This window comes from Prinia subflava, chromosome 14, assembly GCF_021018805.1.
Source record: "Prinia subflava isolate CZ2003 ecotype Zambia chromosome 14, Cam_Psub_1.2, whole genome shotgun sequence".
Taxonomy (NCBI): Eukaryota; Metazoa; Chordata; class Aves; order Passeriformes; family Cisticolidae; genus Prinia; species Prinia subflava.
Genome location: NC_086260.1, coordinates 15,075,602 through 15,091,223, shown reverse-complemented (window position 1 = coordinate 15,091,223; position 15,622 = coordinate 15,075,602). Strand labels below are relative to the sequence as shown.

The window sequence follows — 15,622 nt, the reverse complement described above, 5'->3', positions numbered from 1 at the left end:
GGGTAAATTTGTGTGCCTGCACAGGTTTTCTTTGCTTTTGCTTGAGAACTGCAAGCAATCTTTCTTGGTTTTTACATTTAAATTAATCTTGTCTTCCCCAGAAGAATTTGCAGTGATGGCAAATCTAAAGGAAATAATAAATGCAGTGAGAAAATGGCAAGGAGGAGATTTTTTGTTGTTGTTGTAAAAAGACTCCTTTAAGTCTGCTTTGGAAATTCTGGTGGTTGGTTACTCCAAGCCAAATGAGTTGCAGAAGGCATAAAAACAAGTCCACCACAGCAGAGCAGTGAAGATTCGTATTTGTAGTGCCACAAATGTGAATGTAGCAGACTGTAAAAATAGGAATCTAGTGGCATGATGAAAATGAATAGTGGTAGTGCTGGAAATGAGCTTTGTCAAATTGTGAGGTGCCCTGCACTGGTAGCCTAATGCAGAGGGCACGAGTGAACACTTCACAGAATTTTGATGGTTTTAAAACTCTTTCTGAAGGGAAAATGGGTTTGGAGTTTTTTATGTGGTGTTTTCCTTTTTTTTTTTTTTTTTTTTTTTTTTTTGTTTGTTTGTTTGTTTGTTTGTTTGTTTGTTTGTTTGTTTTTGCTGTGGGTTAATTCCATTAGACACTGATGATAAACCTTCCTCATGCTGGAAGTAGGAAATGCTGCTCAGTATCAGGATGTCCAGGGAAGGTAAATACTGATGGCAGCATCCCAGGTCTTTATTTTTATCTCTCTTGATTTGAAAAAGTTTTACTCTTCATTTTAGACCTGAAAGACCTCGAGTAGGAAAACATCTGCTAGAGAGGTATTTTATGATCTTAAACTTGCCATTGCTTAGATGTGCACCATAAAGCATTTTTTATTTCCTCTTCACTGGAAATCTGGGTAGGCAGGGAGATATTGGGAGAGGGAGGGAGCTACTCCTGCAATTAGGATTTAATATCTAAGAAAACCTTGGCATTTGGGTTCTGTTTGTGCTGTGTGTTTGTAAATTACTGACAAACCAAGTGCTTCTGCCTCTCATATAGCACTTAAAGTTTAGTTTGAAGACTGACAATTCATACCCACTTTTTTCACCTTCATCCAACATTTCTAAGTCCCTTGTTTGATAGAACAATTTTTTTAGGTAATAAAAAGGCTTTCAGTGTTGTGCCTGGGTATTTCATTCTGCAACTGAAAAAGATTGTGTAAAGGTTTCATTACTTCCACTCCTTGCCTCTAATAGTATTTCATTTTCTATCCAGTCTCCCCATATTTGTATTCCTGTGTGTACTGATTTTTTTGCTTTTCTAGGTTTGATTTGTTAGTTTTTAATAACAAAATGATGTCTAACTTGGAAGATTGACCTTTCCTTTGAAACGAGCTGCAAATATTCCTCAGGGCTCGGTGTTCTGAATAATGATGGAAATACCAACACCTCTATTATTTCTATCCATAGATGTTACACATTTCTGTTTGCTCCAGAGTCTGAATATTGTGCTTTAATAGCTGACTACAGCTTCTGAACCCAGCTATATTTCAAGTTAATATTTTTTAAAAAATATTCACTCTTTCAGTGTGTGTGTGAGATATGACTTGAAAAACAAACAGTGCTGGGACTGATGTGGAACTTCAAGCCTGGGTGACATCTGCTCTCCCAGCACTGATATTCCCTCAGAATTCCCTGACTCCAGCTCCTGCAGCCTCTTCACGTCTTGCTCTCAAAAGAACACTTTGTTGCACGCAATTATGCCTTGCATATTAAATCCTGGAGAAGTAATAACAATTCCTTATTTAATATACAGTAAGGTGAATTAATTGGTATTAAAGTGAATTTTATTACAGATCAATAACTGGCTTTGCACAGTTTTATTTTAGTTTTCTTTTAGCATAATTGTCAGGTAGAAACACATAATGGGAGTTAAATTTTGAAGCTGGTGTTTATTGCCACATTTTTGCAGACAGTTTATCATTTTAAGCTTTCAAATTCCAACGATTTCCTCAGTGGAGGAACACATCTCATTTGGATTAGATAATAAAATTTTGCAATATAACACCCAAGTTGGTAAAACAGATATGGGCTCATTTTATAGGGCTTGAATACAAATTATAGCGTTCATATTCAGTGGTGTTGTGGAAGTTCCCTGGTTATTTCTTGCTTTGTCTCTCATGGTAGCCCTGCCCTGGGCTGGGTGCCTTCAGTGTTGCCCAGCAGAAGGAGATGGCTCTGGCTCTGCTGAGGGTCAGGAACCTCTCCAGGTGCATTTCTGGGCTGCTCTGAGGCTGCATTAAGGTCATTTCTGGCTGACTGCAGCAGTCATTTCCTCTCCTGTTTAATATTCAGGAGATTTTCTGGAGATCCCAGCCCATCTCGCTGACACATGGTGTGAGCTCCTTCCTTGCTGTGGCCACTCCTCTCTCGTGGTACTGAGCAGAGCTGAAATGGCAAACCCACAAAACCAAACGTTTTCATTTAGCAGGGACTGCAGGATGTGCCACAGGAGCACTGAGATCCGTGAATGCTGCTGGACTGACATGGATATCCTGTGACATGGATAATCCTGCATTTAATGTTCATTTGTTAGCAGGGGTTAACCTTGACCTCTGCTTTCACGTTAGGTCTTGGAGGTGCTGGCACAGCCCATCTGTTGCAGTCCCTGCTGCTGGTAAATGTTGGTTTTGGAGCTGGTGTGGACCATGAAATGGAGGAGGAGCAAATGCCATGGCTCCTGAAGGGATGATCCAGAGCAGGAGCTTTAATTGGAGAGCATCAGCCTGTGTGTGCTCCTTGCAGGAACGAGTGGGTGCAGCCTAATGAGGGATGGAATTTGATTAGCATCTGTTTGCTGTGTTCTCCTCTTGCCTTTCAGTATCTAATGAGCTCCCCTTGGGACAGAGGAGCTCCTTCCTCCTGCCTTGGACAGGAGCAGGATTATTCCGTGGGGGAGATCTCTGTTACTCTGGGGGTTGGTGGATTTTTCATGTGAACCTGAGTTTATTTCTTCCATGAGTGATTGCTGGGTGCAGTTCTGCATCAATATTCAGAATTTTGCTTCAGCATTGAAGTACTTGTTCAAAAAGCACCAAATAACGAGCAGCCTTTTCTCCCAGAGCTTAGTGTGAAAGTATATTCAAATACAAAGGTTACTGAAGGTGAGATAATTGGTGTGTCCAAGGGCATTTTTTACCCATTTCTCTATTAATACCTTTTCTTCCTCCAGCAGTGCTGAACTAAGCACCTGCTGCTGCTCCCTTTAGCCTGTGTTTTTACTTATGGGGCCACAGGAGTGAAGAACAGATCTGGGTTAAAAATAGTTTGTTGATGAGGATGTATTTTTACCTGGGATCAATCCCCTGGAGTAGTCTGTGTGCATTCTGCTGGCTGTTGTACCTGGCTGGTGGAATCATTGTCCTGCATCACTTCCTACAGGAAAAAAAAAAAAAAGATTAGCAATGAAAACATTGCATTTCCAAAGCACTTTAACAATAGAAGATGGTGATCAGTAATGCAGATCAGCACTTGAATCAGACTGGGAAAATCATGTCTTAAAATCAGACTGAATTTCTGTCTTCTGTGTAATTCATGAGAGTTTTTTGGAATTCAATACACCAAAACATTTCAGTCACAATTTTCATGCGTATACATATACATAGGTTTAAGAGTAGCTATAGGAATTGAGCAGTGCTCTGATTTTTTGTATCTTAAGAGCAAGGTACAAAGTTATTTAATGTGAAAAACATCTGGCCTGTTCACAGCATCTTTATGGTGCTGCATTTAACTCCTTCTCTGTCAGATCTGTCAGCCCCTGGGGTTTTTCCAGGGCAGTTCTAAATGGGAAGGATGGCATGTGGGACAGCATCTCCAAAATCCAGGCCTGTGCTGCAGCTTGTGGCTGGTGAGTGCTGCCAGATGAGAGAGGCCACAGGGCTCTGGGAGGGCTCAGCTTGAGTAAAACCTAAAGCAAAGAAAGCTTTGCTTTTCTCCTTTCTCATACAGTTTTTCAGAATCATTGTTTCATGGTGTCAGTGCAAGTCTGGTGTGGAAATCTGCATTTTTCTTAATAGCAGCAAAACCAAGGAGTATTTTTTAGCAACCTCTTTGGTAGCTGTGACACTTTCTTCATTTGAAATAAAAAGCCTTTAACATGTACAGTTTAGCCTACCTGAGATGGAGCACTTATGGATAATGAGCAGTTTATTTTAGGGGAGGAGCCTGGGATCTGAAACTCTTATTTGTGTAAAAGCCAGTCCTTGAATCTTCAGAGGTTTTTGGTTTTGTCTGCTTTGGGGAAGCCCCCATCCCTCCCAAACCTCACATTTTTTTGATCACCTGCCAAGATGCTGCTGCTTCCAAATCCCCAGTTCTTGTAACATGAATTGTATTAAATCAAGGCACTGTTCTCTAACATCATTTGAGAAAGGAGACCTTGTACAAAATTCTTATTGTTTTTTCAGCTCTGTCAACTGCTACAAGAGATACTGCAAGTCTCCTGTCTGCTGTTAAAAAATAAGAGCTGCTGTGTGCAAATAACTTCTTGTATTTCTCCTACAGGTGGTTTGTGTTGGCTCAATAGCAGAACTGGAGGAGCTGTCTGGAGTGAAAGTCACGGATCTCCATCGAGAAAGGTGGGTCACAGATACTCTTCACTGGGTATTAGAAATAGAGAAGCAGACATAAAAAAATCTTGGTGGATTTTTTCCCTAATCTAGGGGTTTTTTTTGCCCAAATTCTGGGAAACAGATTTAGGGAATAGAAAAGTCGTAACAGGACTTGTGATTAACACATACAAATTTTCTTTTCTTCTGTTGAAGAACACTTGTTGAACATTGTTAAATATAAAAACTACAGAGATTGTGAAAAGAAATGCTTTGGAGGACCTTTTGGAAGTTTCTTTAAAATGTACTCAGCACTGGTGAGGCCACACCTCCTGTGCTGTGTCCAGCTGTGTCCCCTCAGTTTAGGAAGGACATTGAGAGCTGTGTCCAGGTTGTCCCCTCAGTTTGGGAAGGACATTGAGTGCTGTGTCCAGCTGTGTCCCCTCAGTTTGGGAAGGACATTGAGTGCTGTGTCCAGTTTGTCCCCTCAGTTTGGGAAGGACACTGAGTGCTGTGTCCAGCTGTGTCCCCTCAGTTTGGGAAGGACATTGAGCTCATCCAGAGGAGGAAACGAGGCTGGTGAGGGGCTGGGAACACAAACCCTGTGAGGAAGGGCTGAGGGAGCTGGGGGTGTTTATCCTGGAGAAAAGGAGACTCAGGGGTGACCTCATCACTCTCACAACTCCCTGAAGGGTGGCTGTGCTCAGGTGGGGTCGGGCTCTTTCTCCAGACAGAACAAGAGGACACAGCCTCAAGCTGTGCCAAGGGAAATACAGGTTGGATATCAGGAAAAAGTTTTTCACAGAAAGACTCATAAAGTGCTGGAATGGTCTGCCCGGGGAGGTGGTGGAGTCACCATCCCTGGGTGTGTTTAAACAAAGCCTGGATGTGGCCCTGGTGCCAGGGTTTAGTTGAGGTTAGGGCCGGGTTGGATTTGATGATCCTGGAGGTCTCTTCCAGCCGGGTCATTGTGTGAATCTGTGGAAGCCCAGACTGCTGTGATGCCAATCCAGCAGCACGACATTCACCCCCTGCCCTGTCCTGTCTGTGCCCTGGCTGTCCCCAGCATCGACCCCGTGCAGATCCCGTCGCGGCGCGGGCGGGGCGCGCTGCGCCGCGTGCCCGAGGTGTTCGACTGCTGGTTCGAGAGCGGCAGCATGCCCTACGCACAGGTGCACTACCCCTTCCACAACAGGAGGGAGCTGGAGGACGCCTTCCCCGCTGACTTCATCGCCGAGGGCATCGACCAGACACGGGGATGGTAACGTGCAATTTTCTGCTGTTTATTATCTCGGGTTATCGCCCTGTGTCTAACACTTCAATGCTTCACTGTCTGCTTGAATAATTAATGTATTCATTTAACAGCATTGGAGCCAGGTGCTACAACTCTGTTGGCCGGGGAATCAGCCAGAGTCAAGACAGCACTCAATATGAGTTAAAAATCTAAAAATCAGCTTGTTTATTCAGCTGTTTGGCTTACATTTATACTGTGCTAAGCATATCATGCACCTAACTCTGAACATCATTGGTTAAACCATCGTGTTCATGCATCCTTGCAGTAGACATAATTGGTTCAGAAGCTCTGTCCACGAGGCTAAATGCTGCAGATCTTCCCTAACTTATGGTCAGTGCATCCTGTCTAGCATCCTGTTACAGCTATTGTTCCAAGCTTTACTTCCTCCTTATCCCATCTAAGGAATGGTTCAAGGACGTTTCATCTTCTACTCATCCCTTAAGCTAAGAGCAGGATTGTGCACGTCCCTGCTTTTCCAGCCATGCTCCACACAACTCCTCTCCTTTGGCCCCTTTATTCTCCTTAAGTACCTATAAATGCCCAGTAGTTTGTTTCCTAGCAAACGGGAAAAATTCTATAAATAAAAAAGAAACAAATCTAACCCCCAACGATTTTATAATGCATTTACTTCAGTACTTTTGTATCTTTAATGCTGTACAGATAATTTGACTGAATAATTAATATATTCATTTAACAGCATTGTAGCCAGGTGCTACAACTCCTCTCCTTTGGCCCCTTTGTTCTGCTTTTGTTCTTTTTGGTACCTATAAGTACCCAGTAGTTTGTTTCCTAGCAAATGGAAAAATTCTATAAATGAAAAAGAAACAAATCTAACCCCCAACAATTTTCTAATGCATTTACTTCAGTACTTTCATATCTTTAATGCTGTACAGATAATTTGACTGAATAATTAATATATTCATTTAACAGCACTGTAGCCAGGTGCTACAACTCCTCTCCTTTGGCCCCTTTGTTCTGCTTTTGTTCTGTTTGGTACCTATAAGTACCCAGTAGTTTGTTTCCTAGCAAATGGGAGAAACTCTATAAATGAAAAAGAAACAAATCTAACCCCCAACAATTTTCTAATGCATTTACTTCAGTACTTTCATATCTTTAATGCTGTACAGATAATTTGACTGAATAATTAATATATTCATTTAACAGCATTGTAGCCAGGTGCTACAACTCCTCTCCTTTGGCCCCTTTGTTCTGCTTTTGTTCTTTTTGGTACCTATAAGTACCCAGTAGTTTGTTTCCTAGCAAATGGAAAAATTCTATAAATGAAAAAGAAACAAATCTAACCCCCAACAGTTTTCTAATGCATTTACTTCAGTACTTCCATATCTTTAATGCTGTACAGATAATTTGACTGTTTCTGTACAGATAAGTGTATAAGTAGTTTCTTAAGCTAAAACATGAGGTAGTCTAAAGCTTGGTGACAAAAATGTTGTTGTAGAAATCCAGTATTAGCAAGAAAACTCCCCAGCTTTTATGGAAGGCGTCATTAGGTAATAGGGCACATCTTTGGCCTGGTAGGGAAAAGTCTCAGCAGCTGAATGATGAAAGAATTTGAGTTATCTGCTAGAGACAGAGCTGCAGTTGAGTCAGTTGAAGTGGAAATCGATGTGTTGAGGATTTCAGGCCAATGTATAGCCTGGTAATTTTTACCCCAAAATTCAATTTGAATTTTGGGTTTATCTGAGTGCAGAAAAAAGATTAAACCGTATGTTGTTAAGATTGTATAGTTTACAAAAACCTCCGAAGTTTTTAGCTGTAAACTACATCTGCTTCTTTTACTCTGGAGAAATCCTTTTTAATAATTGGTGAAAAATTTTCTCTGATTTTCTGTGGTTAATGTTCTGATACATACTTGTATGCCTACATACAGTTTTAGTTTTACCATTGCAAAGGGTGTAGTTCATGTCTGAAGTTTGAGGGTGACTGTGAAAATTGACAGATTAAGGTGAATTTTTGTGTTTTCTGGATTAGTGAGTTTGACAGTGTCCAAGCAGAACTTTTCCACCCAGTAACTTTTGAGGTATTAGAGCTAAATAAATTCCTCTGGAATACAGTTGGCACTTCCTTTGCTCACTCCTCTGCTCCCCCAACAAACCAAGCAACCAAAGTAGGCAGGATGCCAAATACAACTGAATTTCATTATTGGAGTGAAATGTCTTTGCTTTTCAACCCCTTAATTGTGATGCAAAAATCTATCAAATACCTCAGTATACAATCAAATACTGTTGGGTAGGAAAAAGAGATTTAAAATCTCAGTTTTCCCTCTTTATTCTTTTTCTGTGGAAAAAATCAGGAAACAGTGCTTTTTTTCTTTTTGAATGGAAGAAGTCAGGATGAGGACATTTGGTGTGAGCCCTCAGATTTGTGTGCTGTAGTCAGAGGAGGCTTTCCCTCCTCAGCCTGGGGCAGATTGCTTTTTGTTCTTAACCTCAGCAGAGAGTTCTGGCAGTCTTGCCCAGAGCCAGGTGTGTCTCCCCTGTTTTTGTGAGAAATCCAAACCTGCCTCCATTGCTGCTGCTCCCACCTTGCCAGGTGTTAATGAGCCGGGGCTTTGCTGCCAGCAAGCGCTGGGTGATTGTACTGGAGCACTTCTGATGTGTGAGAGACAGAAGGAATTAAAATGTGAGGTCTGAGACAAGCAGGTGAGTTCTGAAGCGCTGGGAGCACAGGATGTGATTTGTGTTTGGCACATCCTGTAGCAAGTGTGAGATTGAGAATGGGGATTGGTTTTGTGGCAGGTCAGAGACTGCAGCTGCTGTGGAGTGAGGGCTGGGAGGGGGGAAAGGCTCACGAGGTGCAGCTCTGGTGGCTTCTGGTTCACTCCACAGAAGAGGAGAAAAAATCAAGGGAGACAAGGGGAAAATTAATGTGACAAAGGTGATTGTCAAGGAAAGTGATGTTTTTGATGACTTTCTGCATGGATAGAGAAACAGCTGAATTATGTTTGTTAAAGCCACAGGATGAAATGTTAGAGTAGCTGGGTTGCAAGACTGGCAATCCAGGCAGTGGTAGGAAAGGCTCTGCCTTTGTGCAGGGAAATGTAGCAAGATTTATGGTCATGGTCACACAAAATCCACAGCTGGAGGGTTTGGCATGACCACAGCATCATGAATTTACCCACAGTTGTTCAAGAGGAGAAGGAGAAAAGATTCCCTCCCTGTTTTTCTCCTAGGTGGAAAGTAGAGCAAAGGAGTGAAATTCTGTCCCTGTTATGGCTTTTTTACTGTTGTTTGACTGACAGCTGTTTATCTGCAAGGACATACCTAGAAACAGTCTGAGATTTGGTGAATGGAAGGGGAAGCAGCAGAGGAATTGAGGAAGTTTTCAGGAAACAAACGTGTCTGTGGACAAGATATTTCCAAAAGAAGGTGCAGAAAGACACTGCTTTAAAGTATCCAGTGAATGAGGTGAATTTTAAAAGCACAACCTGAGGAAGAATCAGAAGAGTTCTATCAGAATATGTGGATCACAGGTTTTCAGTGACAGTCTTGTAGCTGTCATCAGCTAAGGCACCTCATGCTGAGGCTCTTTGGGTTTAAAATTCGAACATAAAATTTGAGATGTAGCCTTGGTTACATTTTTTCAGAGCCCACAGTCTGCCTGTACAATTTTCCTAATACAAGGAATTAGGAATTCCAAAGCAATATTGAAATCTCTCCTGGCTGGTTCTGCTTTGTGCTTTTTACCTGCACAAATTTTATTTTGGGTGCCCTAAAAGGAGAATTTGTGACCACTTTGCAGAAAGTGCTGGGAGTTTGTCAATGAGGAACTTTTTAGTAAGTAGAGAGGAGAAACTGCTGTGTTTGTAATGAACTTTCAGCCCTGTAGGCTTGAGGTGTCAATCACTTGAGTAAATAATCAGATATTTGTGTTTAGTGGTTTTCTTAAGAAAGTTAAAAATCAAGACAGGAATTTTGAATGCAAATGTTTGTGTGCAGGTGGAGGGGTAATGGTTAAAATTCATGATGTTAATCTGCAGTGTAATAAAGAGACTTTGTATCCTGCAGTGTGAGTTGAGGCGATTTTGGGAGTTAGGGGCTGAGAAAAGCATCAGAGTTGTCATGGAAGTCAATAAATGCACACAGCACCCTCTGCAGAGGACCCTCAAGTGTCAGAATAATGCTTTTGCAATTACAGGCTGCTTTTTGATAGAAACAACTTTGGAACATACAGATGGATTTTTTTTTCCCCCTACTGAACAACTACTCCACTAAATCTTCATGCAAATACATAGTTCTGAGACATAACCTCCTGTGCCTTATTATAGCTTTTTTATAATCACCTTCTCTTGGAAGGTTGCTAAGCAGTTGTCAGTGTGATGCCTGTTTTGAACCAGGAAAGCTGTGCCCACCCTCCAGTTACTTTCTTAAAAGTAATTACCAACAGTGCAGTTCCAGCAGCTCACACATCCCTCCTTTGGTGAAGGCTCTGGCTCCTGAGTGTGAAATTATCACATCATCCTGCACTTCCACTTAATTTCCCTGATATAATCATATATCAGCCTGTGAACAAAAGGTGCCTGTGCTTGCTCCAGCGTTGATTTCCAAAGTGTACCAGTTTATGGAGTGATAATAAACACATCAAATGGAACAGGGAGGAACCACTGCTGCCCTTTGTTGTGGGAACATTCTCTTATTTCCTGGTGATGGCTGATTTAAGCTGGCAACCACAACCTCCTTCCAATCAAACCCTTGGCAGGATTGGAAGGAGGCTTCTCCCGTTTTTGATAATTTGCTTTTCTACTTTTATGCTATGTTCCATTGTCTGTCAGGCTGAGAATACACAATTAAAACACAAACACACAAAAGTGTGCTGGTCCTGGGTGCTCTGTTTGATCCTGACTCATCCCGTGCTCACAGGTTTGCAGTAAGCAAATAGGAAACTTGTTCAGGGGCAGAATTCCCTTTTTTGTTCTAAAGAGGGAAAATGCTGCAGTTTTCTTCCTCATGATCTTCCTAATGCCTCCTATTAGAATTTTTCTGCTTTCCTGGACTAGCAGATCCCAGCTGAGCAAACAACATGATATGCTTCAAATAGAAAGATCTACTTTCAATAAGCTCCTGACTCTGCACCACATAAATGTTTCCTAGACTTAAAATTTATCTTTGCTGGAGGGAAGCAGCATAATGAAACATTTATTTTGTAATGAAGATATTCAGGCTTTAGCTTGGTGTGTTTATGAAGTCCCATTTATGTGTCTCTTGTTTCAGGTTCTACACTTTGCTGGTGCTGTCCACGGCTCTTTTTGGGAGGCCTCCTTTCAAGAATGTCATTGTGAATGGCCTTGTCCTTGCCAGGTTGGTGTCAATCAGCTCCTTCCTGAGCAGGTTTTTAGTCGAAGAATGTTTCAGATAAGACCTGCAAATTGTAAAGGGAATGTGGAATGGCCTTTGGAGCTGTTAAGACCTGCCAGGGTGATATCAGTGCTGCAGGAGATAAGAGGCATCTGAGAGTGAGAGGCTCACACATCCCAGCAGCTGCTGCACTGGGTTCTTTCCAGCAGGATTAGTCCTGCCTTGAGAGAGAAAATGAATAACAAGAATAGGACAGAAATTATACCTGTTATAATATAAAGGGGATGGAAAATGTAGTTTTAGATGTAATTTAAAGTTAATTATATTTGTTCCCCTTTATTTTCAAATGAAATATTGCCACTGGGCTGGAGGGATTGATTCAAAACAGTTCAAAACAAGATTGATTCAATCTTTCCTTAGCTTAGGTAGGAAGAACGGAATTCCTGCTTAGATTTGTAACTTGGGAGCCTCTTGGGTTGGGTGTTGGTTTTTTCCAATTGTTTTTGTAGGTTCAACAGTCCTAGAGAAATGATGTGCTAATATGTAGATATGTATAATTATTTCTGTGCCACTAGGAATGTACTAGGACAGAGAAATTGAGCTGGATTTGAAGGGCCTTTTTTCTTTATCCATGTACTACAAGAGTTCTGGGAATTGATGCCTACATTCTGATATTTTCTAGTGATGGCCAGAAAATGAGCAAAAGGAAGAAGAACTACCCTGATCCGATGCACATTGTGAACAGCTACGGAGCTGATGCTCTCAGGTGGGGTTTCTGTGGTGCTGTTCAGTGGGATGTGCTGGCTCCCTGCTCACATCCACACCAAGAGGCTGCTTGGAGGGGGGTGGACAATTAGCAGCAGGAAGAAAGTGAATTTTAGAAGCTTCCAGACCACTGTGACAGCAGTAGGTGCAGGAGTGGATGGCTCCAAAGAGCTGGCAGTGGGTGCAGTGCATTCCCCTCCCTAAAGCCCAAGGGAGGGAGCTGCTTCTTCCAGCACTGATGGGTTGAGCTGAGCCAGTGAAAATGTGAATAAAATATTTGATAACAGCACTGCAGGGTCACTGTTGAATCACTGGCTTAGAGAAGGGTCTATGCATAATGCACAAAATAATTCGTTTTCTGTTTACACTGTGCATTTTCTAGAGGGCAACTGCTTTGTTTTTGTGGATGCCAGTACATAATTTACACCTAATAGTAGTGGCACGAGAAGAGCAGCAGTGGAGCAGCCTGTTGTATGTAGATAAATTGTCCTGGTCAAACAGAGATTAAACACAGTTCAAGTGGTTCATTAAAATTACAGGAACACATAAAGTAATTACAGAGTCACTTGGTGCTTTGGCTTAGTGCACTGGCTGCATGCATCAAGTGGTACCTCGAGGTAAAGGTACATAAAAGACATTTTAGTAACTGCACCACTTGGGCATTTCTCTAGAGCCCTGTAATTCTTGTGCCTAGAAGAAACCCTTCAACTCTCACACATTTTGTGTTAGTTACACACAGAACTGATGGGCTGAATGGGAGCTGAGTGTTTATTTGGGGAAAGATGGTTGTTGCTTCTAGATAATTTAAAAGAATCAATGTGAAGTTCTAATTGTTTCAAGCTTTATCACTTAAAAGACCTAGTAGGTGTTTACAGTGGAGAGTTGTGTGGAGGTCCTAATTTAATCGAAATTGCTCTTTACAAATAAATAAGGTGTGTTAGCAGAGTAGCACTGAGTTGGTAGCTGCAATAATAAGAATGAAAAGGGTTGGAGTTACTCATGGTGAAGATTTTTAAATCACAGGTGATGTGTCTGTTGAAAAAAAAAAAAGCCCAACTGCCTTTTTAATAAACAAACCAAAAATTTTTCAAACACCAGAAGTTACACTTCCATTATTCATGGTTTTGTGGTGTTGGTTTTTTTTTAATTTCTAAGAAGCTAATTCATTTTTCTGCCGGTGTACTCATTCTTTAATGTCACATTTATTTATACCTACACCCACACAGAGAGTAAAAAGCACTGCAGCCTGGGCTCATTTCTGGAAGGAGCTCTGCAATTCAGTTCTCTGCCTTTTCTGAGGCTCTTGATGTTCTCTGTTTATAGCAAAAGCTACAACTGAGGTTTTTTCCTTGGCACTGTTTCCCTGCAGAGTTACTTCAGCTTTTGCAGTACACAAATATATATGTATATTCTAACTCCAGCTTTGAAGTATTCTCAGCAGCAGCTTGATAAATAGATCAGTGGAAAATATAGATATCAGTTGGTGAAATGAATATGGAATTGAGGAGAAAGAGCAAACAGCAGAAATAGCAGCATGGTAAATTGAACAACCCAACTTAAAGCTTCATGAAATTTGAATCCTGAGTGAAATCTGTAAGAAAAGCCAAACCAGTTACATTTCAATTGCTGAGACTCAGACTGGAGACCTGTCCAAGCTGAGCCATGTCAGAAGGAATTTCTGGTCATGGTGTTCCAGCCTTTGCTCTCCCCTGTCCTGGGGTGAGGATTGCTGTTAGCAGTGAGGAGTTACATCCTCCTCTCACCCTTAAAATGCAGAAGAAATAATGCAACAAGCTGCTGGTTCAGAGGGGGAAGAGGAGATCACTTATTTGTTTCTCCTGCATTGTCAGCAAACTCAATAACACCTGCTTGATCTGAGGAAAGTTTTATTTTCTGCCCAGTGGGTAACTGAATGGGTGCAACTAAACTGGTGGAACTCCTGTTTTCTTGTGTGCCTTATTTCTCCTTTCATAGAATAAATGTGTCTTTGAATTGGAGTAATTGAGGAAATTTGTCTTCTTTTAACATGTACATATTGTAAGGGAGGATTGGACTGCTTTATTAAAACAAACCAAAAAAAAACCCCAAAAAACAATACTATAACATCACCAAACTGTGGCACATAAATAATTGTGATAGGAGGAACTTGTGGCTTAAATTCTAGTTTCATTTAAGGACTTACTGTTCATTGCCATTAATTGTTCTGTATTTCTGTAAATTTATAATTTGAATTCAGGTACGAATTCACTTGGATGATCTTTGGGGTCCATTCCCACCCAAGCCATTCTATGAATCTGTGTTTAAAAATGGTTTGGTTTTGGTTTTTTTCTTTGAACTCCAGTACTGGAAAACCCCATTCCTGTACTCCATTGCTGTCTGTTTATTCTGCCAGCTCTATTTTTATCTATTAGTTTTAATGCAAGAAGCCCTCTCTCCTGAAGAATTTATGGTGTGGTATTCTTGAATGTGCTGTGTCAAACCCCATTAAGATTTTAAAGCCTCCTAAAGGAAGTGCCTGTAAAGTTATATTAGTTTAGAATCATGATTTTAGAAGTTTGAAGATGTGAGAAAATAGGTTAATAAATTTGAATTGAAAAATGCCACAATCCCTAAAACGAAAAAATGTTTGGTTTTCATATTTGGAAAATGAAATGAAGTGTATCTAAATCAAATTTGTATTCAAGTTTTTTTCTGATACCTGAGTAAAGCCTGGTTTCTCTTTGAGTTAAATTGATAGACTCCAGTTTATTTCTGAAGACAGAATGTTTATTTGGAAAAGAAAGTGGGATAAAGTATAAAGTTGATTTTTGTTTAATACTGAGACAGTAGAGAAGCTGAGGGACATTTCTGTCCCTTGTATGGGCAGTTGGGGTCACCTGGATCCTCTGCTTTGGTTCCAGATCTGCCTCTGGAGCTGAGGCACATTTGTATTGTAGGAAGTGCATCCATTTTTGGGCTGTCTTTCTTGAAAATGTTGATTTCTCCTCTTTCCCCTGGATTTGCCTGTTTTGTTTTGCCCCTTTGTTCTGTCAAAGCTTTTCGTAATTGAGGAGATGAACAAGATTGAGTAGAAAGATACTGGGCAGTGGTTAAGGAATTCAAAATATTACCAAAACAATAGGTGCCATCCTAAAGATGAATCATGCAACCTCTGCTTGTTTTATACTGGGATGGCATCTGAGCACTTCAGTTAACTTCTAGAGTAAAAAAGGAAATTTCAATTCAAATTCTGTATGCAGCATCTCAGAAAAACTCCTGCAGGAGTTACTAGTAAATGGGTTTATGTTCAGTTTGTTACATGCCTACAATACATCTTGGGAGTTTTTCATGTGAAACCCTATCAGTATGTGCAGTTTTAAGCCCTGAAGTCTTGTGCTCTTATTTTGCAGGTTGTACCTGATCAATTCTCCCGTGGTGAGAGCAGAGAACCTGAGGTTTAAGGAGGAGGGGGTGAGGGATATCCTGAAGGATGTGTTCCTGCCCTGGTACAACGCCTACCGCTTCCTGGTGCAGAACGTTCAGATCCTGCAGCACAAGGTTCATCTGGGGGCTGAGGGCAGGGGATTTCTGCTGCTTCAGGGTTCCAGGGAATCAGCATTGGAGGGAAATTCACATTGGAAGGGGGGTCTGGGCTCTGGAGGTCATCTGATCTTCACCTCCTTGGTCTAAGTTAGATCAGG

General features: G+C 41.2%; 1 protein-coding gene across 1 annotated transcript in view; it reads left to right on the top strand.

Annotated features, from left to right (window-relative positions):
- IARS1 (isoleucyl-tRNA synthetase 1) overlaps window positions 1-15,622 on the top strand; it is a 95,579-nt gene that overhangs the window by 45,109 nt on the left and 34,848 nt on the right. Inside the window, exons 16-20 of the mRNA XM_063411434.1 lie at window positions 4,528-4,601; window positions 5,638-5,832; window positions 11,094-11,180; window positions 11,860-11,943; window positions 15,332-15,479. Coding sequence (XP_063267504.1) covers window positions 4,528-4,601; window positions 5,638-5,832; window positions 11,094-11,180; window positions 11,860-11,943; window positions 15,332-15,479 — 588 coding nt within the window. The remainder of the gene's footprint in view (window positions 1-4,527; window positions 4,602-5,637; window positions 5,833-11,093; window positions 11,181-11,859; window positions 11,944-15,331; window positions 15,480-15,622) is intronic.